Source organism: Sus scrofa, chromosome 3 (assembly GCF_054392235.1).
Source record: "Sus scrofa isolate SSC_HxYL_T2T_F1_AM1 chromosome 3, Sscrofa_HxYL_maternal_Yorkshire_Landrace_v2.0, whole genome shotgun sequence".
Classification (NCBI taxonomy): Eukaryota; Metazoa; Chordata; class Mammalia; order Artiodactyla; family Suidae; genus Sus; species Sus scrofa.
In genome coordinates, this window is record NC_139385.1 from 29,592,956 (window position 1) to 29,616,831 (window position 23,876).

Consider the following 23,876-nt stretch of genomic DNA (forward strand, 5'->3'; position numbering starts at 1 on the left):
GGGGCTTTCTAGGTATTCACGTCATCTGCAGACAGTTATCGTTTTACTTCTTTCTTTCCAGTTTGGATTCCTTTTATTTATTTTTCTTCTGTGATTGCTGTGGCTAGGACTTCCAAAACCATGTTGAATACTAATGGGGAGAGTGGACGTCCTTGCCTTTGTCCTCATCTTAGCGTGAATTCTTTCAGTTTTTCACCATTGAGAATGGTGTTCTCTGTGGGTTTGTCACATATGGCCTGTATTACGCTGGGGTAATTTCCCTCTATGCCCACTTTCTGGAGAGTTTTTATCAGAAATGGGTGTTGGATTTTGTCAAAACCTTTTTCTACTGCGAGGATCATATGGTTTTTTCTTCTTCAGTGTGTTGATGTGGTGTATCACGCTGATTTGCTGATACTGAAACATCCTTGCTTGCCTGGGATAAATCCCACTTGATCATGGTGTACAATCCTTTTAATGTGTTGCTGAATTCAGTTTGCCAGTATTTTGTTGAGGATTTTTGCGTTTATGTTCATCAGTGATATTGGCCTATCATTTTCTTTTCTTGCGGTCTCTTTGCCTAGTTTTGGTATCAGGGCAATGGTGGCCTTATCGGCTAAGTTTGGGAGTGTTCCTTCCCCTGCAATTTTTGGGAATAGTTTCAGAAGGGTAGATGAACTCTTCTTTAAATTTTTGATAGAATTCGCCTGTGAAGCCTGGACCTGTGTTTGTTGGAAGTTTTTATATCACAGTTTTAATTTCAGTGCTTGTGATTGGTCCTTTCATCTTTTCTATTTCATCTGGGTTTAGTCTTGGAAGACCGTACTTTTCTAAGAATTTGTCCCTTTCTTCTAGGATCTCCATTTTACTGGCATATAGTTACTTGTGGTAGTCTCTTATGATCCCTTTGTATTGTGATGTCCATTGTAACTTCTCCTTTTCCACTTTTATTTTATTCATTTATTTTTTTTGTCTTTTTGCCATTTCTTGGGCCACTCCTGTGGCATATGGAGGTTCCCAGGCTAGGGGTCTAAGCAGAGCCTAGCAACACGGGATCTGAGCTGCATCTGCAACCCACACCACAGCTCACAGCAACACTGGATCCTTAACCCACTGAGCAAGGCCAGGGAGTGAACCTGCAAACTCATGGTTCCTAGTCAGATTCATTAACCACCAAGCCACAACGGGAACTCACGTGTTTTTGTTATTTTATTTTTTCAGTTTTTTTCTTGTTGATTTCCAGTCATATAGTGTTTTGGCTCGAAAAATTGTTTGATATGACTACAGTTTTCTTAAATTTGCCGAGGCTTGGTTTGTGGCCCAGAATGTGATCTATCCTAGAGAATGTTCATGTGCACTTGAGAATGTATATTCAGCTGCTTTGGGATGGAATGTTCTATAAATATCTCTTAGGTCCATCTGGTCTAATGCATCATTTAAGGCCTGACATTTCCCCTGTTAATTTTCTGTCTGGATGATCTGTCCATTGTTGTAAGTGGGGTGTTAAAGTCCCACACTATTATTGTGTTATTGTAAATTTCTCCTTTTAGGGTTGTTAGCATTACACACGATTTGATCCTATGTTGGATGCATATATGTTTACAATTGTTACATCTCCTTCTTGAATTGATCCTTTGATCATTATTTAATATTCTTCTTTCTCTTTTATATTCTTTAAGGTCTATTTTGTCTGATACAATGTTACTACTCCAGCTTTCTTTTGATTTCCATTTGCATGGAATGTTTTCTTCCATCCTCTCACCTTTAATTTGTTTGCGTCCCTGGAACTGTAGTGTGTCTCTTGAAGATAGAATATATTTGGGTCTTGGTTTTGTATGCACTCAGCCAGTCTATGTCTTTTGGTTGTGGCATTTAGTCCATTTACGTTTAAGGTAATTATTGATGTGTATGTTCTTACTGCCATTTTACTGTTTTGTATTTGTTTTTGTTGGTCTTTTTTCTTTCCTTCTTTTGTTCTTTTCTCTTTTGGTTTGATAACTACCTTTAGTGTTGTATTTGGATTGCTTTTTCTTATTTGTGTATCTATTGTAGATTTTTGGTTTGCAGTTATCCTGAAGTTTTGATATAGGAGTCTATATATATATACAAGATTGTTTTAAAGTTGTTGGTCTCTTAATTGCAAGTGCATCTCCAGTATCCTGCATTCGTACCCTCCTCTTCTCACAATTTCTGGTTTTGATAGCTTATTTGTGTGTAGATGATTTCCTAACTTTATTATATGTATGCCTTTACTGATGAGCCTTGTACTTTGCAATATTTTTGTTTCTAGTTGTGGCCTTTTCTTTTCCACCTAGGGAAGTTCCTTTAGTACTTGCTGTAAAGCTGGTTTAGTGGTGCTGAATTCTCTTATCTTTTGCTTGTCTATAAAGCTTTTGATTTCTCCTTCAAATCTGAATGAGAGCCTTGCTGGGTAATCTTGATTGGAGGTTTTTTCCTTTTATCACTTTAAGTATATCATGCCACTCCCTTCCGGCCTGCAGAATTTCTACTGAAAAATCTGCCCATAACCTTATCGGGGCTCCCTTGTGTGTTGTTTCTTTTCCCTAGCTGCTTTCAGTATTTCCTCTGTCTTTAATTTTGCTCAGTTTGATTAATAAGTGTCTCAGGGCGTTCCTTCTTTGGTTTATTTTATATGTTATTCATTGCACTTCTTGGATTTGAGTGAATGATTCACATGTTAGGGAGGTTTTCAGCTATTATTTCTTCAAGTATTTTCTCTGGCCCTTTCTCTCCCTCTTTTCTTTGGCAGCCCTATAATACAGATGTTGGCACATTTAACATTGTCCCAGAGCTCTCTTAGATTGTCTTTATTTCTTTTCAATCTTTTTTTCTTTTCTGTTCCACGTCAGTGATTTCCACTGTCTGTCTTCCATCTCACTTATTTGTTCTTCTGCCTCCTGTATTCTGCTGTTGGTTGCTTATGAATTTTTTATTTGTTATTGTATTTTGCATTTCTGCTTGCTTAAGTTTTTTTTTTTTTTTTTTGTCTTTTTGCTATTTCTTGGGCTGCTCCTGCGGCATATGGAGTTTCCCAGGCTAGGGGTCTAATCGGAGCTGTAGCTGCCAGCCTATGCCAGAGCCACAGCAACGCGGGATCCGAGCCGTGTCTGTGACCTACACCACAGCTCACGGCAACGCCGGATCGTCAACCCACTGAGCAAGGGCAGGGACCGAACCTGCAACCTCATGGTTCCTAGTCAGATTCGTTAACCACTGCGCCACGACGGGAACTCCTCTGCTTGCTTAAGTTTTAAATCTTGTATTTCTCTGTTCATTGTTTCCTATAAATTATCAACGTATGCCTCTACTTTATTTCCAAGATCTTGAATCACCTTTACTATCACTAATCTAGTCTTTTTCATGGAGATTGGTAATCTCCAAATCACTTAGATGTTTTTCTAGGTTTTTTTCTTTTTCCCTTGAGTCCTAATTCTCTGCCTTTTCATTTTGTATAGATTTTTGGTGTGGTCTCCTTTTTGCAGACAAGAGGGTTGGAGCCTCTCTCTTACTGCCCTTGTGGCTATGGTTGTTACGGGGGCTTGCTGCAGGCTTCCTGATGGAAGCGACTGATGCCTGCCCACTGGTAGCTAGAGCTGACTCTAATCCCTCTGGTGAGTGTCTCTGGATGTGATTAGAGGTGCTATAGGCCTGGGGGACCTTTAGGCAGCCTGTTTGCTGATGGGTGGGGTTGTGTTCCACCATTCGTTATTGTTCTGCCTGAGGCTTCTCAGTCCTGATGTGTAGGGCCAAATCTCGCCAAAACGGCCACCTCCAGAGGAACACACGCTGATGACTAATCCAGCAATCTTTGTCTCCAATGTCCTTCCCCCACGAGGAGCCACAGTCACCTTGTTTTCCCAGGCAATCCTCCAAGAACCACCTGGATTCCTATAGAGTCTGTTTGCCCTGGGTCCCAGTGCACATGAAAGCCTGTGTGTGCCTTTCAAGGGTGGAGCCTGTGTTTCCTCCAGTCCAATGGCGCGCCTGTGCACAAGCCCTGCTGGCCTTCAACACCAAATGCTCCCATGGCTCCTCTCAATGCCAGATCCCCAGGCATTGGAACCTGACAGAACTCTCATTCCTGTGGGTGAGCCTCTGAGATATCATTACTTTCCAGTCTTTGGGCTGCCCACCTGGTGGGTATGGAGGTATGGAGTTGCTTATATAATTGTTCCCTCCTATCATCTTGATGTGGCCTCCTCTTTGTCTTCTAGAGTAGGCTATTTTTTTTAATAGTTTGCAGTCTGGTTAAAGGTTGTTCAGTGGTTGGTTGTAATTTTGTCACTTTTATGAGAAAAGGTGCACTTCAGTCCTTCTAGTGCACCATCTTAATCCTGTCCCCACCCCCTCTTTTTTTCTTTTCTAGGGCTACACTAGCAGCATATGGAAGTTTCTAGGCTAGGGGTCAAATTGGAGCTGCAGCTGCCAGCCTACACCACAGTCACAGCAACACAGGATCCAAGCTGCATCTGCAACCTACACCACAACCCATGACAATGCCAGATCCTTAACCCACTGAGCAAGACCAGGGATTAAACCCGCATGCTTATGGATACTAGTTGGATTTGTTTCTGCTGCACCACAGTGGGAGCTCCCCTCTGCCCATTTTTGAATTGGGCTATCTTGTTGAGTTTTAGGAGTTTTCTACATAATCTGGGTATTAATCGCTCATGAGATGATACGATTTGCAAGTAATTTTTCCCGTCCTGTGAGTTGCATTTTTGCTCTGTTGAGTCTTCTGATGCATAAAAATTTTTAATTTTCATCAAGTCCAATGTGTCTCTTTTGTTAACTATGCTTTTGGTGTCATACCAAGAATGACTACCAAATCCAAAGTTGTAACACGTTAGTTCTGTTTTCTTCTTAGTTGTGTTTTAGGTCTTGCATTGAGTCCTTGATCCATTTTGAGTTTTTTTTATAATGTTAGGTGATCATTCCCCATTGAATGGTTTTGGAATGCTTGTCAAAAATCATTGAACAGTGCACATGAGGGTTTATTTCAGGGCTTTCTCTTCCATAGGTCTATTTGTCTTTATGATCATTGTAGCTTTGTAATTAAGTTTTGAAATCAGCAAGTGTGAATCTTCCAGTTTTGTTCTTTTTCAAGATTGTCTGGACTATTCAGAGTCCCTTCAGATTCCATATGAATTTTAGGATGGGTTTTTCTATTTCTGCAAAGGAATTGCATTGAATCTGTAGACAATTTGGGGGTAACATTAACATTTTAGCAATATACACTCATCCAACCCATGAACATGTGTCTCCATTTGTCTTTAATTTTCTCTAGTAATGTTTTGTACTTTTCATTATACAAATCTACCTTCTTACTAGATGATGCCATCATAAATGTGATTTTTTATTTTTTTCAGATTGTTCCTTGTTAGTGTGTAGAAATGCAACTGATTTTTGTGTTCACTTTGTATCCTGTTACTGCGCTGAACTCACTTATTCTAAGATTTTTTGTGCAGTCTTTAGTTTTCTTCATATAAGAGAGCATATAATCTGCAGAGATAATTTTTCTTCCTAATTTTTTTTTCTTGCCTAATTTCTCTAGCTGGAATTTCCAGTACTGTGTTAAACAGAAATAGTTAAGGTGACCATTGTTCCCTTGTTCCTAATCTTAGAGGAAATGCCCTGATACTACCCTGCATGTCTGTTATAGTAGTTATTCCTAGTATCAAGACATGTTACAATTATTTCTTTTACAAGCCATTGACAGTCACTAATTAGGATTTTTAGTCCTAACATGCTATAGTTGGCAGGTTTTTAAAATCAATGCTTCATTAAGAATTTGGAGGCCGTGAGTTCCCATCGTGGCCCAGTGGTTAACAAATCCGAGTAGGAACCATGAGGTTGTGGGTTTCATCCCTGCCCTTGCTCAGTGGGTTAACAGTCCGGCATTGCCATGAGCTGTGGTGTAGGTCGCAGATTTGGCTCCGGTCCAGCGTTGTTGTGGCTGTGGTGTAGGCCAGTGGCTACAGCTTGGATTAGACCCCCCTGGCCTGGGAACCTCCATACAGGAAGCAGCCCTAGAAAAGGCAAAGAGAAAAAAAAAAAGAATTTTGCAGCCTATTTCATGCTGGTCTACCTTTGCGTTGTCATAAAGATTTGACATATATAATTCAATTGTGATAATCCCTGGGCCTTTCATCTCTTTTTTTCCCATACCTGTGAAGTTGCCTGACCAGGTATCGAATTTGGACCACAGTAGTGACAACACTGGATCCTTAATCCACTGAGCCACCAGAAAACTCCCCCTCCTATATTCTTTATTATTTGCCTAGATGGTTCTCTTCCGGTAACCATAATTTTGTTTCCTATCTCTGTGGGTCTATTTGTGTTTTGTATGTAAATTCATTTGTATCATTTTTTTTTTTTAAGTTTCCAAATTTTCCTAGTGATTTGAATTCAATGTTTAATCCATCTCTCTTCCTGCCCACTCCACCCTCACTCCCCATCAGTTCTGGTCTGCTCTGTCTCTGCTGGACCACAAGGGGTCTCACCTCAGTAGCATCGCTATGTGATAGCTGGACACCAGAAAAATTTTGGAAATTTTTTACTCTTTTCAGACTCAGGTATGTTAACAATTAGAACCAAGAACGTAATATACAATCAATCTGTTAAACTCGTTACCAAATGTTAGTGTTTTTTCCTTCTTGAGGGGGTGGGGGGGTAACAGACACATACACCATCATCTAAACCTTCAGAGTAGTGGCTCTATTGCCCAAAATAAACCATGGCAAGTCACTGTAGCAAAATTTCACATCTTGCCCAACCCAGCTTATTCTCTTTTTTTCATAATCCTCTAAGGGCTGCACTGTCCAGGAGTCACCATGAGCCACATGGGGCAACTGAGTACTTAAATTACAGATAGCTAGGCCCAACTGCAGAGTGTTCTAAGTATAAGATACCAGATGTTGAAAAAAAAGTAAAGTATTTTTATTACATGTTGATGTTTTAGCCATATTGGGCTAAATGATATACATTAAAATTTTTAACCAGTTTCTTTTTTACCATCTTATTGTGTCTATTAGAAAACTTTACAGTTACCTATGTGACTCCACAGTTCTACTGGGCAGTGCTGCTGGCTCCCTTCCCTGACAGACATACAAGGCTTTGACAGCAAAGACAGCATTGCTTTCTTATAACCATTTGAAGACAGCAGCACCATGATGCCAGGTGAGTGTTAGCATTTATTTTAAAAATACACAAAATATAAATTTTTTACATCAAAGTGTGATGACTTCACTTATACACTGTTCCATACTTACCTGGTTTTGTTTGCATCCTTTTGCAAACATTAAGAATAAATGGATTTGATTTTGATTTTTTTTGCTATGGTTCATGTAAACAGTTGAGACTGCTACATAAAGTAGGTTGTTTTAAAAGGTAAAATGAGAGTTCCCTTGTGGCGCAGGTTAAGGATCTGACATTGTCACTGCAGCATCTCAGGTTACTGCTGTGGTGTGGGTTTGATCCCTGGACCGGGAACTTCCACATGCCATAGACACAGCCAAAAAAAAAAATTTTTTTAAATATAAGATAAAATGGGAGTTCCCATTGTGGCTAAGTGGTAACAAATCCAACTAGGATCCATGAGATGGCGGGTTCGACCCCTGGCCTCACTCAGTAGGTTAAGGATCTGGTGTTGCTGTGAGCTATGGTGTCGGTTGCAGACGCAGCTTGGATCTGGTGTTGCTGGGGCTGTGGTGTAGGCCGGCAGTGGCAGCTCTGATTCCACCCATAGCCTGAGAACTTCCATATGCTGCAAGTGCAGCCCTCAAAAGACAAAAAAAAGGGGGGGAGGGGGCCACAGAAACCCAATGATAAAAAATTTCAATTTGGTTTGCTTAATGACATTGGCAGAAGTCTTAGCAGATAGATAATTGAAGATTTAATATTGGCTTCTAGGCATTTTAAATATTAAAAACCTTGAGGTTTTCTTCATCTTGTAAACATAACTTAGACCTTGTTGGCATTAAGGTTGAAAGATGTTGAACCATGATTTTCATCATCCTGCCCATGTTCAGTATACACTCTCTTTATTATGAGAATGAAACCAAATAATAAGCAAAATACATCAGGAATTTCAAACTGTACTGCAAAGGAGGTCCCAGCTGGTCTCCTCTGGGAGTGATCTAACTTAAGCTGACCCTACCACTGGCTGAGCACGATCCCCTCTGTCCACAGTGCAACGCCACAGGCCATGAGATGCTCAGTCCCTCTTGCGCTGTGTCTTCTGAAGCAATCGAGACTCTACTTCCACCTCTGCCGGCTCTGCCGTCCTTCCTGGGCTTGGATTCACTGGGGTAGTGGTTTGCAACCATTGTCAAGACTGTACCGTCCCTTTAAGGTACCACATGCCACCATAGCTTACACAGCAGTCCTACGAACAGAGAAACATATGAAGGGCAGGCTTTGGCAGGAGAGGGAGCTACTATATTCTGTGTAGAATATCCAACCTTGATCGTGATTAGTGGAGAGAACACAAGACATCGAGATCCACCTGACCACAACGCTGTGGTCGCCACCCTGCCTCCTCCACATGTGGGCCTCGAGCCTCCTCTCCTCAGGGGTGAACTATAAATGAATGTGCTTTCTAATCGCAACATACAAAACTGAATAAGCTGACCAGAACAAAGGTGCTTCACAAAGAGCATCAGCATCTATGTATGGCCTTGGATGCTTAAGATAATTAAGAATATTCGAGGGAGTTCCCATCATAGCACAGCGGAAACGAATCCGACTAGGAACCACGAGGTTGCAGGTTCAATCCCTGGCCCTGCTCAGTGGGTTAAGGATCCGGTTTTGCCGTGAGCAGTGGTGTAGGTTGAAGACACAGCTTGGATCCCACATTGCTGTGGCTCTGGCATAGGCCAGTGGCTACAGCCCCAATTCGATCCCTAGTCTGGGAACCTCCATGTGCCACAGGAGCGGCCCTAGAAAAAGCAAAAAAAAAAAAAAAAAAAAAAAAAGGCAAATAGCACAAGAGTTAGTATTAGTATTACTATTTTTTCTGGGAAAAAATACGAAAGTGGTCCAACACCCAAAGAAGACGTGGGGTGAGAGCACTAATCTAGGCTGTGGGTGATGAGCCCCTAGACAACATTTTTTTGCTTTTTAGGGCCACACCTGTGCCAGAGGGAAGTTTCCAGGCTAAGGGTCAAATTGGAGCTATATCCACTGGCCCATGCCCCAGCCACAGCAACACCAGATCCGAGCTGCGTCTGCGACCTACACCACAGCTCACAGCAACGCCAGATCCTTAACCCACTGAGCAAGGCCGGGGGTCAAACCCACCCTCGTGGATTCTCATCGGATTTGTTTCCACTGCATCACTGTGGGAACTCCTACACTTTTATTTTTTCACGGCGCTTATGTCTTGTTCAATTTAGCCCTTTTGCACATCCCCATACCAATGCCAATTATCTGCTGCTGAAGATCTGACTGGCTGGGGAGGTGTCCAGAAGAAGCCTGAGTTATAAACACAGTAGCAGGAAAGGCACCAGACTAGATCCCTTTCCACACACTGTCGGCCTCCACCTAAGATGGGCCCCCTCGTTCTTCAGCTCGGTCAGAGCAGAAGCGCAGAAGACTCTGTGTATTATTACAAGAGAGAGATGTACCTTGAGCACTTTATCCACCTCCTGTTTACTCAGATCTTCTCCACACTCTTGAGTTAGCCGAGACTGGATCATGTTCCGGCGTACGCGGTAATTTTTGGAAAAAATTTCAAGCAAAACCTGTCGGTGCTGTAGCAGCAAAAACATGTTATTATAGGAAGGTGTCATCTAAAAGAGCAACATCCCCAAACAAGAAATCCAAAGCTATGGACCTAATTCCATACTGTGGTCTGTGATCAGAGTCCCGGTGCAAGACTTCACTGTTTTAAAAGACAAACACATTTGGCCAGTTTGTCGGACCCCAATAAAATGAAGAAATAAAGGAATATGCCCACAAGAACAAAAATGCCAGTACGCATCAGAGGATGAGTGGTTTAGACACACTTTTTCATGGTAAAAAAAAAAAAACAGGAGTGCTATGCAAAAGGGGCAGCCATGGTCTAAGCTGTGTAAGGACAGAGACGGGGGATGAAGAGTGGATTCAAGTCCTGACACCCAAACATGACAGGATGCTGTGAAAAGCATTACGTCCCAAAGGAAAACTAAACAGGAAGAAATTGGTCAAAATCCCCCCAAAAGTACAAAAGCTGTTAAGTGAAAAAGATTTGATCTAGTATGTCCAACATAGGACCTAAGAATTTCCAAAAAATAGAAAACAGGTAAAGGAATTACACATCTGTCCCAGAACTTCCCAAGGATGACTCGATTGTCCAGCACAGGAATGACCTGGCCAGGGTACCTCTGGAGTTGCTGCACTGATGTGCTACAAGCAAAGTAAGAAAAAGCCTTACGTTTGCCTTAATGGGAGGGATGTGGAGCAAACGGAAAGAACAAGAAGCAGAGTATCACCCCATCAGCAACTCTGAGAGCTTGAATATAAACGGAAGTCTATCTTAAATTCAGGGGAAAATGATTTCCCCTCCAAAAGCCTAGCCCCAGACAAACACAAATACTTGAGGACAAAAGAAAGCCATTTTAAGACACAGAAGAATGCAGACAACTCCTCTGTCCCCTCAGAAGCTAAAATTAAGCAACAAAGACAACACAAGATTCCAGGCCAGCAGCAGACACAGAGCTGGTCCCAATGGAAAGACGGTGGGACAGACGTCCAGGAGTCAGACTCAAGCATGGCACTGCTGTTGGTATCTTTGGTTCAAAAAACCATGCAAGTGAAAACAGAAAGTAGTACAAAAAAAGAAATATAATCACTACTGATATTTATTTAGTGCCTTTTGTGTATGCATGCATTTTTTTTTTCTTTCTAAAAATGGAGGAACTCTTAAAGGTATCTTGTGGTTAAAAAATGATTGCTGGAGTTTCTGTTCTGGCTCAGCAGTAATGAACCCAACTAAATATCCATGAGGACAGGGGTTCAATCCCTGGCCTCGCTCAGTGGGTTAAGGATCCAGTGTCGCCGTTAGCTGCAGTGTGGGTCACAGATGCGGCTCAGATCTGGTGTTGCCGTGGCTGTGGAAAAAGCCAGTGGCTACAGCTCCAATTTGACCCCTAGCCTGAGAACTTCCATACGCGGTGGGTGCAGCCTTAAACGACAAAAAAAAAAAAAAAAAAAAAAAAAAAAAAGACAAAAAAAAAAAAAAATTGCCTAAGGAGTGGGAATCCGGTAAGGTAGGGCAGGAGACAGTTTCTCTTACAGTTTTCAGTCCTATTTATCTATCTATCTATTTTTGGCCGCGCCCTCGGCATGTGGACGTTCCCTGGCCAGGGATCGAACCCACACTGCAGTTGCAACCTGCACCACAGCTGCAGCAACATCAGATTCTTAACCTGCTGTACCACAAGTGAACTTCCCAATCTTACTTATTTTTAAGAATATGCACTTACTACTTTTCTTTCCTTTTAATTATTATTTCAGGAGTAGGAAACCCAGATGCCACCTATTCTGGCCAAAGGCACCCAGGCTCGTTAGAGACCTGGTCCCGTCTGCTCTCCATCTATAGCAGCGCCACAGGCCCCCAGGGCACCAGAAGTCCCTGGCCCTTTGGTCTTAGCCTGCCAGTCAGTCCCCTTCTAAGAGGCCAAAGGGGACAGAGAACTCTGTGAGGGTTTTTTGCTCACTCCCTTCTCCCAGCACTTAAGGAAAAGAAGGACAGAAAACTGGAGTCTTAGCAAGTCCATCTTAATTCAGGCAAGTTCGTGATGTAAAGAAACAACTACTGGACCTCAGGTGCTACTGGTTGAAATCAGTCTGTCCACTGGATACCTGTGACCCATCTTGCCAAGGTGTGACTGGAGGCAAAACCACCAATTTCTCAAACTTGAGATCTGATCCAGCCCCAAGAGCTGAGGAGCAATCCTTCCGATTCCCAGCACCATCAGCCACCTGAGGAATGTGGTTCGTCACGGGTTCGTAGGCCTGGCCGGGTGTCTGAATCATCTAGAAAGCTCTGTAGAAACTTAAATACCTAGGACCCTATCCTGTTCGTACTGAACTGAACTGCGTTTCTGGGGTCAGTCCTGGCAAGATCAGTATTTTTTAAAAGGTGACTTTGATGCAGGGGGTCCAAACTGGCCTTTGGGAACCACTGGCTTCGGCTCAAACGACCGGCACATCCATCATGCTTCAAAGTGCATGAGACACGGAGCCAGAGTATGTATAATTGGGAGTGACTGGAAAAATCCAAGATGCACATGACTGCACTTCAGGTCACTCCAAAGGTCTAAGCCCCAAAGAAGACTCCCTGCTCCTGGGGAAGATGGCAGCAAAGGTCAGCTCACCTGGTCACTCATGTCTCCAGACTCCCAGAGGGCGAACACCTTCTGCTCATCCGGGGAAGCAGCAGTCTGTGGGGGAAACTAACCAAGGCCCAGGAGTGAGCTGCTGGTTGTCTTAACCACGTGGATCCACACCCTGGCCTACTGGCCCTAGGGCCCTCTTGGTCTGCACTGCCCAGTTCTGGGAACAGAGTTCCAGTCCCAGCTCCTGCCACTCGCTAGCTGTGGGCTATGGAGCAGCTGCAAACCTGCCTCCTCGCCCTCCGCGCTGGGGAGCCGGGGGAGGCCAGCCACCCCCTACCCGGGTGACAAGCGTGCGACATGCCCAGCCCGAGGCCCACAACGTCCTCAGGGCAGGGAGGCATCGGTGCTCCTCTTGGCTTTAAATCCAGCGCCCCCCACCCCGGACCCTCACCCCCAGTTGGGTATCAACCCTCAGATGTGTCCGAGAAGCACTCCGACCCCGTAACTCCTTGGGACTATCCTGAGGACCCCTTTCAGTCCCTCCTACAAGGGCCACATCGGTATGGGTCAGAGGCCCACCCAGCTCCAAGCAACCCTTGCCACTCCATGCAGTAGGGTCCGAGGTGGACCAAAGAAAGGGTGGCCCAGGTTTCTGGTCCCTGGAAAAAGGGGATGGAGGAAGGGGCGCCTGGCAGAATGGGTTCCAGTCTTGGCGCCACAACACAAGGAACAACCACGATTCCTACCAAGTAAAGTCCCCGGTGGGGCTTTAAATATACAGTCTCCTTTGCTACCAGGTCTACTCACTGTCCATGGTCACAGAGCTAATGAGGAGCAGAACCAGGAGTTCAACTCGGGTCTTTGTACATACATGTGCTCTCCCTGGGCCTCGGCTCGCTCAGGTAATAAAACGAGGCTGGACAGGTCTAAGGACTCTTCTGCCTTGGGCGTGACTGGAATCCGATCCCCACATCAGGATCACTGGGAGGGCAGTTGGTGAGAGAGCAGTAGGGAGGGCCAGGGTCTCCCGCGGAAGCCAGCCCCACCGAGAAACGGCAGCAGGAACAGGCCCACTCCATGTGCCTGTCCTCTGGCCACTCCGGCTGCCCAGGATGGCCTGGCTAACCTCAGGCACCCCTCCCTTGCCAGGCTCAGGCAGCCAAAGGCGAGTCTGCAGAGAACTGGACCTATTTGCTGGATGGACAAGGGTGGCTCCGAATAGAGCAGGGCCCCCAAACCCCAGTACCTTCTGTAGAGGCCTCACCAAGGAGGCTCCCTGCCGCAAGGGCCGGATCCCCTGGGACGGCCCGGCCAGCCTGGGACCCAGGGCCTCTCGTCCTAGTTCCTGCTCCTCACGTACACAGGGATGGACTTTGCCTCAGGTCACCCCAGGCCGCAGGTGCTTCTGACCTTGGACTGCAGACGTCCGTGCTCCCTTGTTAAGAGGCAGACACAGCCCCACCTCGCCCCACTTGTTGCCAGGTCTGGACAGAGCCTGGGAGGAGAGAATGACTGGCACAGCCTCTGCGACCGCAGCCTGGCACCCTTCGCCCTCAGCTCAGGGAGACAGTCTCCAACAGTCCCTCTGCTCCTGCATTTCCTCCCCTCTAGGGCCCCTCCCAAAGCCAGGACAAGACCACAAGAGCCTGGGGTGGGGGTGGCCCAACCTGCACCTGCAAGCCTAGCACCAGAAATGCCATCAGACAGGGAGGCCCACCCACCGCGGCCCAGCTGGGGGCTCCGGTGAGAGAGTCGGTTCATCTTAGTGAAGCAGAAGGGACTTAAGACCTAGAGCCACTATGCTGAGGTTCAAATTCCAGCTCTATCACTTCCTTTAAACAAGCTCATCTGACTTCTTTGAAACTCAGTTTCTTCCTCTGCAGCTGCAAAGAAGATCAAATGATCTTGGAAGTGAAATCGCCCTGAAAAAGGACAAAGCTTGACAGGAATGAGTGAGGTGCTGGCAGGGGAGGGGGAACCAGACCCCAGGACGGGGAGCCAGTGTGGCCAAGGCCTGCTGTGTGCCGAGCAGTAGGTTCCAGCCTTCAGACTCCCGTTCAGTCCTCACCGAAGTCCTGGGACACAAACACTAACATGTGCCCACTTCAGATGAGAGTGCAGAGCCCAGAGGCTGCCTGGCCCGAGGTCACACACGGCGACCACATGGGAGCTGAGAGTCACACCAAGGCCAACAGTCTCCCAGCACCCCCAACCCCATGCACCCTGCAAAGAGCTGTTCCCCCAAAGCCGGCAGGGCTCAGGCCACTCCAGTGACCAGACTTCTCTCCACAACCGATTTCCACCAGGAAAGGTGCTGCCTGCCCGAGACCCCTCCGGGGGGCCCGGGGACCCAGGGGCCTCGTCTGCAGCCTGTCCAGCAGGCGCGGGTGCTACTTACAGGCACCAGTATCTGCTTGCAGCCGGCGGCCAGCACCGTGTCCTGCAGCATGCGGTCCGAGATGCCGCTGAACAGCGTGTGGCCAGGGGGCAGGCTGGCCAAGTGCAGGTTGAAGAGGCGCTTGAGTTCGCTCAGTGTGAGCACAAACTGTTTCTGAAAGGTGGCCTGCACGAAGGCCCTCAGTTCCCGCGCCACGGGGGAGCCGGCAGAGCCCGGGGGCGGGTGCCCGTTGAAGCTGTCCCCGCCTGCTGCCCGACCGGCAGGCAGCCCGTTGGCCAGCCTGCTGTGGAGGCCGCCACCGCCGCCGGGAGAGGTGTCCATGGGCTCCTCGTCTTCCTCCGCCTCCCGCTCCTCCTCCTCCTCCTCCCCCTCCTCACTCATGGGCTCCTCCTTGATCCGCACGCTGGGCAGGACCATGGACGCCTGCAGCTGCTCCTTCCTCCGCTGCAGCTCCTGCTCCAGCGACGTGTGGTTCTGCTGGGCCTGTCTCCTGGCGACGTGGACCCGCTGGTCCCCAGAGACCAGCCCGGCAGGCCCTGTGGGGAGAGGCGGGGCTGCTCAGGACGGTAGGGACCGTGCAGGGAAGGGCCTGAGATGAAGGCCCATCGTCCCCCTGCCCCCCAGACATTCCCAGCCCATTGGGGGATGCCCTGCTGCCCAGAGGAAGGGGACGGGAAAATGCAGGCCAGCAGGCGCAGAAGCAGGGCATCCGCCCCGCTTTCCCCTCCCCTGTACCCGGCAGGAACGCGGCTACACCACCAATGAGAAGACAGAGAACTGGGAAAATCAGATTCCCACATTCCGAGACCCAAGGCAGGGTGGGTTACAGTTCAGTTCCTGCCACCAGCATCCCCGCCAACCCAGGAAGGTGAGATGTCTCAGGGACCTCGAACCCAGACTCGGCCCTGGACTCTAGAAGCCGCAGTCCCGAGGCCAAGGCTTTGCCAGCGGGCGAGCCTTCAGCTGAGGTCCGAGGGGAAGGGAGGAGGGCGCGGAAGGAAGGGCGGCCAGCAGGGAGCCACACCTTCTCAGCCCCTCTCCGCCCGAGCCCCAGCAAGCTTCAGGGAAGCAGACCTTCTGGGACCAGTGTCGGGGTGAGGGGCCCCCCCTCCACACCTGACTGTGCATCCGGCTTCTTTGGCATGGCTTCCTTCACAAGATTATAAACTTTCTCTAATCTGAAAGGAAGAACAAACCCTCTTAGCTTCAAACCATATCCCCGTCATCAGACTCCCGACAGAAACGTCCCCCCTTAAGCCCTGGACACCCTGGTCACGGCAGATGCCACTTGCTTGGAGTTTTGACGGTCTCAGCCAGCTGGGAACCCCAAGGCGGGGATGGGGCATGGCGGTCCCTGGCCAGCCTGCCTCGGGCCACATAAGCCGGGGCTCTTCCTCCGGAGGGCTTTCACCCACCTCCTCGACCCCGTAAAGTAGACATGCGTCAGCTCGGGTCAATAGGAGGAGCTGGGGGGCTTCTGGGATCAATCAGCAAAGTCCACCCGAGTGGAGGAGGGTGCCCACAGCCCCAAATGTGCATTCACCACCCCCGGTGCAGCCAGGCTGCCCTCCCCTCTGGTGTTCCTCTGTCTGGCTGCCCTCCGTCCTGCCCAGCAAGCGCTTACTTGGCCTGGATGCCCGTCCAGAGCATGTGCTGCCGCTGGACCACATCGGGATGCTTCTTGATGAACTCGCCGTCGTAGGGCAGTATGAACTCCCAGCCTTTGTTGATCCTCACCACAGCCATGTGCTCCAGAAAATCCTTCACGTCTTCCGCGCAGAGCTGGCGGGGAGGGGGCAAAGGTGAAGCCGCCCGCCCCGGATCCTCCCGCAGTGGGGCCGGGCCTTAGGTCAAGAAGAACGTCACTTACTTTGGTCACCGCTGCCACCTCTTTCCTTACCACCCACCGGCTCTGTGTGAACTTCCACATCTGAGGGAGAAAAAGAAGCTTGTTTCCAGGAGGCAGGGATGAATGCTCCTAAGAGTGTCCCCCCAAACCCTTGTCCCTGTCCTGGGATCCTGGGATGTGGGCAGACTGGCAGCTCCTAGCCTGGGCCTGGGCATCGGGCAGAATGGGTCTGGGTCCCGGCTGTGTAGCTGGGGGCAGTCATGTCCACTCCGAGCCTTCATCCCCTCCGCTGTAAAGGACCTCTAGGGCCACCTCCTCCAGGATGGCAGCTGCAGGCATCCACCCCATCCCACAAAAGCTCCCCAAGGTGGGGAATGCCTTGCCCATAGGTCACAACAACTCAGATGTGACTGGACTTCCTCCCAGACCCCCAGATGTGACAGCCATCTGCACAAGCAGAGAAGGGCTGATAAGCAGCTAAAGCTGAGCGACACATGATGTGTGTGGTGAGTGAGCCTGGGAGTCGGCTGATTCTGCCGCACCCTGACCCCCTGAGACGAAAATAAACTGCACAGGCACCTAGACACTGAGTGCCCAGAGGAGCTGGGCCATCCAGTGAAGAAAAGAGAGAACACAGACGCTCTTGTAAATAGCTTGAGAGCCTGGCGTGACTGGGCCGCGTGAGCTCACCAAGGTCACCACGGATAGACAGCTCCAAGGAGAGAGACTGCAGCCAACCCAAAGCGCACCGCCAAGGTCAAGGGCGGCAGTGCAGGTCCTAGCAGCTCCGGGTTCAAGCCGTTGGGAGGGATTCCTCAGCTGGGACTGAAGCTCTGGATAAGGGCTGGGGGGGGCAGGAAGGGGACGACGGGGCGGAGTTGCAAAAGCCCACAGCAACAGTGCAGGAAGACGCACGTGGAAAGCAGTCACGCCTGGACTGTAGTGAACTGGGGAGCATCAGCCCCATTCAAAGTGGGTACCGTTTGGGGGTGTGGGTCCAGTGGTACCAGGCTGTCCAATTATTCGTGACAAGACGGAAATCTGATTTGAATCATGGCTGTGATTTGTAAAAATCAACAACTAAGTCAACGTTTCACCTTTTTTTTTTTTTTTTTTTTTTTGCTTTTTAGGGCCCTAATCATGGCATACAGTTCCTGGGCTAGGCGTTGAATCGGAGCTGCAGCTGCCAGCCACAGCCACAGTCACAGCCCCGCAGGATCCGAGCCCCATCTACGACCTACACCACAGCTCACGGCAACGCTGGATCCTCCACCCACTGAGCAAGGGCAGGGACCGAACCCGCAACCTCATGGTTCCAAGTCAACATCTTAAAAGAACCATTCAGGTCAAAGGTCTCCTTGGCCGGAAACCATGTAATGGCCTCCAGTTTGTAACCACCAGGCCGTTGGAACTCAAAGGTTCTTATGAAGCCGGAGGCTCCAGGATCCAAGAGGAAGGAGGAGAAAGGCACAGAGTCCAGGGCCCTCCACCCACATACCTGCCCTTTGCCCAATGCCTGGGCCAAGGGTCCTGGACACTCTGCACTGCCCATCCTCCTCCCCCAACGCCCCCACCGGGCAGGCCAGGGAGCCGGGGCACTTACAACAAAGTCTCGGCCCCTGCAGAGGACCTCGGCAGGCACGCCGCTGTGCGGGCTGGAAGAGTCTTTCGGGTACAGGATGTCACTGCCAATGAGACGGGGGGCAGGTCAGTCCCTGTCCTGAGCCCCTCTGCCTCCCACTCCCTCAGACTTCAAGTGGAAGCCCAGGCCTCTTTCCACCATGGGCTAGTGCAGGCCTGGACCCCAAGAGCTCCCTTCAGACCCTCCCCTTTCCCCTGGGAGACTGGCTCCACGGACCTCTAGGTAGGAAAGCAGCACCCTCCCCATCCAGAGACTCCAAGAGTTCGTCCTCCTACCCCTTCTCAACCCCCACTCACACACTGGCCCAGCGCCACTGCACGGTCAGAGGGAACAGGGGCTCAGAGACAGACAAGGTGAGCCCAGGACTCTGGAAGATGGTGAGTCCCACACATAAGGTGGGTGTGGCGCCAAGAGTTGCTGGCAATGAAGCAACTCAATGGCTGAAAGGGAAGGGTGGGCAGTGTGAGCTGAAGCAGGCGGGGTCACAGGCTGGCGTGGATAGGCCCCGAGCATGGCAGAGGTTGGAGCCTCAGAGAGAATGGAGACGACACTCAAGGCTCAGGGACGTTTGGGGGCAAATGAGTAGGCGCCGAGGCTGAAAAGCATCTCCACCGCATAAGCCTGACCCCAAGTCCAGGTGCAGTCCCTGTTGCCCAGGAACACACGCCCCCCACCCCAGCCATCCACACCCAGGGCGCCTGTGGCCCGACTCCTCAATCTCACTGGCAACCAATTACTACTCTTCCTTCAAGGCCGAGCTCCGTGTCCGCCTCACCCACCCGCCCTTCCTGTATAAGCTCTGTGGGACAGGGCCCTGGCCGGAGCTGACTGCCACTGCCACACGGAGAGGAAACGCCCATTAGGTAGGTAGTGAGTGAATGTGGTCCATACACTGCAAAGGTGCCTGCCCCCCGATTTCCTGAGGACAGGGACAGTGTGTGAAGGAAAGCACAGAGCAGGCTGCAGAACGAGCAGTCCAGACACATGTACTCAGCAAGTGTGAGCATCGTGCATCACTTTCTCACAGGGACACAGAGGGACAGGATGGACCACTACCCATGGGCAATGAGTTGACCCCCAGCTCTGTGGCTGCCTGGCTCCCGGACATCAGGCACATCTCTGTGCCTCCTCTGGGCCAGGGCCCTAGGGGGCCTAATGGGATGGCCCCTCCTGGCTTTCATCCACCCGAAGCATAAATACACACGGGTGGTCCCATTTAACCAGTGACATGCCATCATAAAAGTCTCCTCTAAGTGATCACTTGTGTCCCACAGAACCACAGCTGCAGGAGTGAGCGTCGTTTCCCAGGAAAGGGTGTCACCGTGTGGCAGTAACGTGAATACACTTTCCAGTTTACTTGGCCAACCAACTGTGAAATGATGGACTTTTTGTAGTGAATGACTTTTTTGGGGGGGGGGCGCACCCGTGGCATGTGGATCGAACCCTCACCACAGCAGCCACACCACCGCCAGATCTTTAACCCTCTGAGCCACCGGGGGAACTCCAAGACTAAAGTACTTTTTAAAAAATTTCTAGCAATTTACACTTTTGACAGACTGTTCACTTTACATCACACTTTCTAACAAATGAGTATTCACGTATTTTATATCATACCATTTAGAATTAATCTAACTCAAGTGTGCATATGATGTAGCCACACTGTATTTACCAAGGGCTAACCACGCACCAGGCGTCATACTGCGAATCAGGGATCAAGGCAGAGTCAAAACAAATAGTTCCTGCCCCCTAGAAACTGACCGTCCAGGGAAGAGGCAGGGAGTCTAGAGGAAGAATCACAGAAGGGAAACCCTAACCCTAGGAACAGCAAGCACAAAATCAAGACCGGCAGGACACAGACAAGGAATTCACACTTAGGCATATCATCCTGAGCCATGACAGCCCAAACAAGAGAACAATCTTAAATGCAGTCAGAGGGAAACAAAGGAACATGAATTAGACCGTGGCACACATATCAGACAGACAACGGAAACAAGGGAAGTCAAATCATCAACCCGGAATTCTATACTCGGCAAAAATCATGCTGCAAGAACAAAGGTGACATGGCCATTTCCAGATAAAGAAAAACCAAAGGAATTCTTCACCTGCAGACCCTCACTGAAGGAACTATCGCAACATTTCTTAGCAGAAGGAAATGATCACAGATAGGAATACAGACACACGGAAAGGAATGATGAGCAAAATAAAAAGGCAAATATGTGAGTAGATCTAAAAGATTACTGACTGGATAATACAATGCCGTGTGTGGAGTTTAAAACAGAGAATTGAGGAGTTCCCGTCGTGGCGCAATGGTTAACGAATCCAACTAGGAACCATGAGGTTGCGGGTTCGATCCCTGCCCTTGCTCAGTGGGTTAACGATCCGGCGTTGCCGTGAGCTGCGGTGTAGGTTGCAGATGCGGCTCGGATCCCGCGTTGCTGTGGCTCTGGCGTAGGCTGGTGGCTGCAGCTCTGATTCAACCCCTAGCCTGGGAACCTCCATATGCCGCGGGAGCGGCCCAAGAAACAGCAAAAAAAACAAAAAAATAAATTAAATAAAATAAAACAGAGAATTGAAATATACAAATACACTGGCACATGAATTGTGAGGAAGATAAATATAAAATATTCGAAGGTCGCTGAAGTGTCATGGATGAGGGTAAAAAGCGGCAACTGACATTGAACCGTGATAATCACGCGTGTATGACGACATTTGTAGGGTAATCACCAAGAGTCAAGAAAGGACAGCTTCCAAATTAGTGAGGAAAATGGAGTCACAAGAAAAGAAGGTAAGAATGAATATAAAATATAACACAGGCAGGACCAACAGAAAGCACTAAGGTAGATTTCAACCCAAAACGTCAGTACTTATATTACATTTAAATGGATTAGGTGCTTCCTTTAAGGGACTAAAATGAATTTACCTCTTTACCACCCAGTTTCCTTGGACTAACATCGCCACCTTCTGGATGCCACGCAGAACAGCCACAGAGTCGACGGAAGGGCCCAGGAGGCTCATCAAGTTGGCAAAAGGCATGACCTTCACTGAGGAGGACATGGGGGGACATCAGACAATTCAGGTGGGGCCTGGGCCTTCCCTCCCTGCCACCTTGTCTATACAGCTGCAGGTTCACAGAACAACCCCAGCATGTGGGCAGTAAGATGACACTGGTAACAGTGCCTGCTGACATCCATGCAGCTTACTCTGGGCTGGCGCCCACCTCTCACAGAACCCTGGAGAAAACCCCCACAGGGAAGACTGAAGGGTGCCCACAAGGAAAACTCTTTTCTTTTTTTAGGGCCACACCCTTGGCATATGAAGGGTTCCCAGACTAGGGGTTGAACTGGAGCTGCAGCTGCCAGCCTGCACAACAGCCGCAGCAACACAGGATCCAAGCTGCGTCTGCGACCTACACCACAGCTCACGGCAAGGCCAGATCCTTAATCCACTGAGTGAAGCCAGGGATCAAACTCGCAACCTCATGGTTCCTAGTCAGATTCGGTTCCACTGCGCCACGATGGGAACTCCTCACAAGGAAGACCCGGAAGGTTTCAAAACTCACCCATGACCAATTGGCTAGTAAGCAGCTGAGCCAGGATTTGAACCCAGGCCATCTGAGTCCAGTGTTCATGCACTTAATCACTGCCCTGTTCTCCCCCAGCCCTAGTGAGCAGGGGAGACCCCAGGTCTCCTGCAGCAAGGCCAGCGGCCTGCCCCCCGGGTCCCCTTCTCCACCCAGGCCCCAGAGCCCCTCGTGCCAGCAGCTCAGAAGAGCCCAGGGCCTGGGACTCAGCTCTCAGGTTCACGGCTCATCCACTCTAAAGGTTCTGACACTCCAAGTCCCCACTACGCAGAGGAGGGTGCCACAAAACAGTGCAAGTGAACGCGCTTCACTGTGAAAATGAACGTGGCCTGTGCTCACAGGTGAGGCTCTGTGTGGGCCTTTCAGAAGCCTCACCTCTGCTCCTACTTACAGATAACAGTCAGGAAGCTCAATGACCTGCCCAGGCTCACACAGCAGGAAGCAGCAAGGGTGGCAGTGACCCGGAGCCCATCTGAGGCAGCCTGCCACCCGCCCTAGTGGCCACACCCACGGCATATGGATATTCCCAGGCTAGGGGTCTAATCGGAGCTCCGTCCTTGTCTGGGGCTTCCAGACAAGGACAGAGCTGTAAAGCTGGGCGCCTGGTCCCGCCCTCTTGTTCTTAAGATGGCCCCTACTCCGTTTCCCCAAGAGGTGGCATGGTTGTGGTTTCCTGGAGGGCAAAGCTGCCCACCCACCGTTCTTCATCAGGATCTTGATCTGATCGGCCAGGGGCAGGGTGCGCAGCTGGGCCATGGACAGGACGTTGCTGGGGGCCACAGGTTTGTCTCTGGTGAAAACAAAGGTGAAGGGTTACAAGGCCAGAGGCGTGGGGCGGCGGTGGGGAGGAGGGGAGGCACCCAGCCCGACTCTACTCACTTCTCCTCCTCCTGGCTGGGAGGCATCAGCATCATGAGGTACTCACTGTGGGGGGAGAAGTGGGGTCAGCAGCTCCCAGGACTCTGTCCTTGCCCCACCCCAGCCCCCGACCAGGCGGTATCCAGACCCCAAATCCCACACCCACTCCTGGCCCTCTCCAGAGGACAGCCCCTCCACGTCCCTCCCCCAAGCGACAGGAGGGGCCACAGGACTTTACCACCCTGGCCAGGCCGATCCCACCTGGGCGACTTGACGAGCTCGGTGTTCTCCACGCCGCTGGAGCCCTGGCACAGCAGGTACTGGCGCTCGTGCTCAGAGCGGCTGTCCTGAAGGGGGAGGAACACTTAGTGAAGGGACCCTCAGCTAACACTCTAGGCCTCCCTCCACCAACCACAGTCCTCAGTCCTGCATCACCAGCCACCCGATGACCTGCTCTGAGGCCCCACAGGGTCATGTCTACCTCCTGTGCGCAGCATTCAAGGCCTCTGCGACGAGGCCTCAACCAACCACCTCCCTGCCTTGACGACCCCAGCACCGTGCCTCGGTGCCCTGTCTGATTCGGGAACACTGACAGCAGTGATAAAAATAGGAGTTCCCAGAGTTTTCTTGTGGAGCAGTAGGTTAAGGATCCAGCGTTGTCACTGCAACGGCTCTGGTCACCTCTGTGGCACCAGTGTGATCCCTGGCCCAAGAACTTCCACATACCATGGGTATAGCCACAAAAGAAAAAAAAAAAGAAAAAGAAAAAAAAAAGAAAGAAAAAAGAAAAAACAAACAAAAAGGAGCTCCCTGGTAGCACAGTGGGCTAAGGATCTGGCATTGTCACTGCTGTGGTGTGGGTTCAATCCCTGGCCTGGGAACTTATAAGTAGCACAAGGGTAGGCAAAAATAAAAGGGTGGCCAAAGAAAAAAATAAAAAGATAAAAATAGGAATTCCCGCTTTGGTACAACAGGATCAGTGGCATCTTGGGAGCACTGGGACGCAGGTTCAAACCCTGGTTCCAGCACAGTGGGTTTAGGATCCAGCACTGCCCCAACTGCGGCTTAGGTTGCATTTGCAGCTTGGATCTGATGCCTGGCCCGAGAACTCCATACGCCTTGTGGCAGCCAAACTTGCCCCCCCACCACACACACACACAAACCTGATGAAAATAATAGGTAACATGCACTGAGCACCTACTATGTGCCAGTCTGCTCTAAGGGCTGTA

General features: G+C 49.5%; 1 protein-coding gene and 1 long non-coding RNA gene across 9 annotated transcripts in view; one reads left to right on the forward strand and one right to left on the reverse strand.

Annotated features, from left to right (window-relative positions):
• The first annotated feature begins 3,453 nt into the window (after positions 1–3,453).
• LOC146404503 (uncharacterized) lies at positions 3,454–13,246 on the forward strand. Of its 2 annotated transcripts, XR_014840605.1 has the most exons (4): positions 3,454–3,611; positions 6,462–6,575; positions 7,035–7,179; positions 11,497–13,246. It is a non-coding gene; the product is annotated as an uncharacterized LOC146404503 (long non-coding RNA). The 2 variants fall into 2 exon arrangements; XR_014840604.1 differs by lacking the exon at positions 3,454–3,611 and having other exon boundaries at positions 4,269–6,575.
• Positions 6,542–23,876, reverse strand: part of POLR3E (RNA polymerase III subunit E) — a 34,289-nt gene continuing 16,954 nt past the window's right edge. For 5 of the 7 annotated variants that reach the window (XM_085017351.1, XM_085017353.1, XM_021086481.2 and 2 more), the window contains 12 exons: positions 22,909–22,994; positions 22,669–22,713; positions 22,488–22,579; positions 21,130–21,250; positions 18,171–18,252; positions 16,589–16,648; positions 16,343–16,500; positions 15,835–15,896; positions 14,719–15,254; positions 12,360–12,437; positions 9,627–9,752; positions 6,542–8,386 (listed from right to left, as the gene is read on the reverse strand). In XM_085017351.1, coding sequence (XP_084873477.1) covers positions 8,330–8,386; positions 9,627–9,752; positions 12,360–12,437; positions 14,719–15,254; positions 15,835–15,896; positions 16,343–16,500; positions 16,589–16,648; positions 18,171–18,252; positions 21,130–21,250; positions 22,488–22,579; positions 22,669–22,713; positions 22,909–22,994 — 1,503 coding nt within the window. In that variant the 3' untranslated portion in view covers positions 6,542–8,329. Of the gene's footprint in view, positions 8,786–9,300; positions 11,116–12,359; positions 12,438–14,718; positions 15,255–15,834; positions 15,897–16,342; positions 16,501–16,588; positions 16,649–17,761; positions 18,253–21,129; positions 21,251–22,487; positions 22,580–22,668; positions 22,714–22,908; positions 22,995–23,876 lie in introns of all 7 variants that reach the window. The other 2 variants (XR_014840591.1, XR_014840592.1) reach the window with 2 other exon arrangements.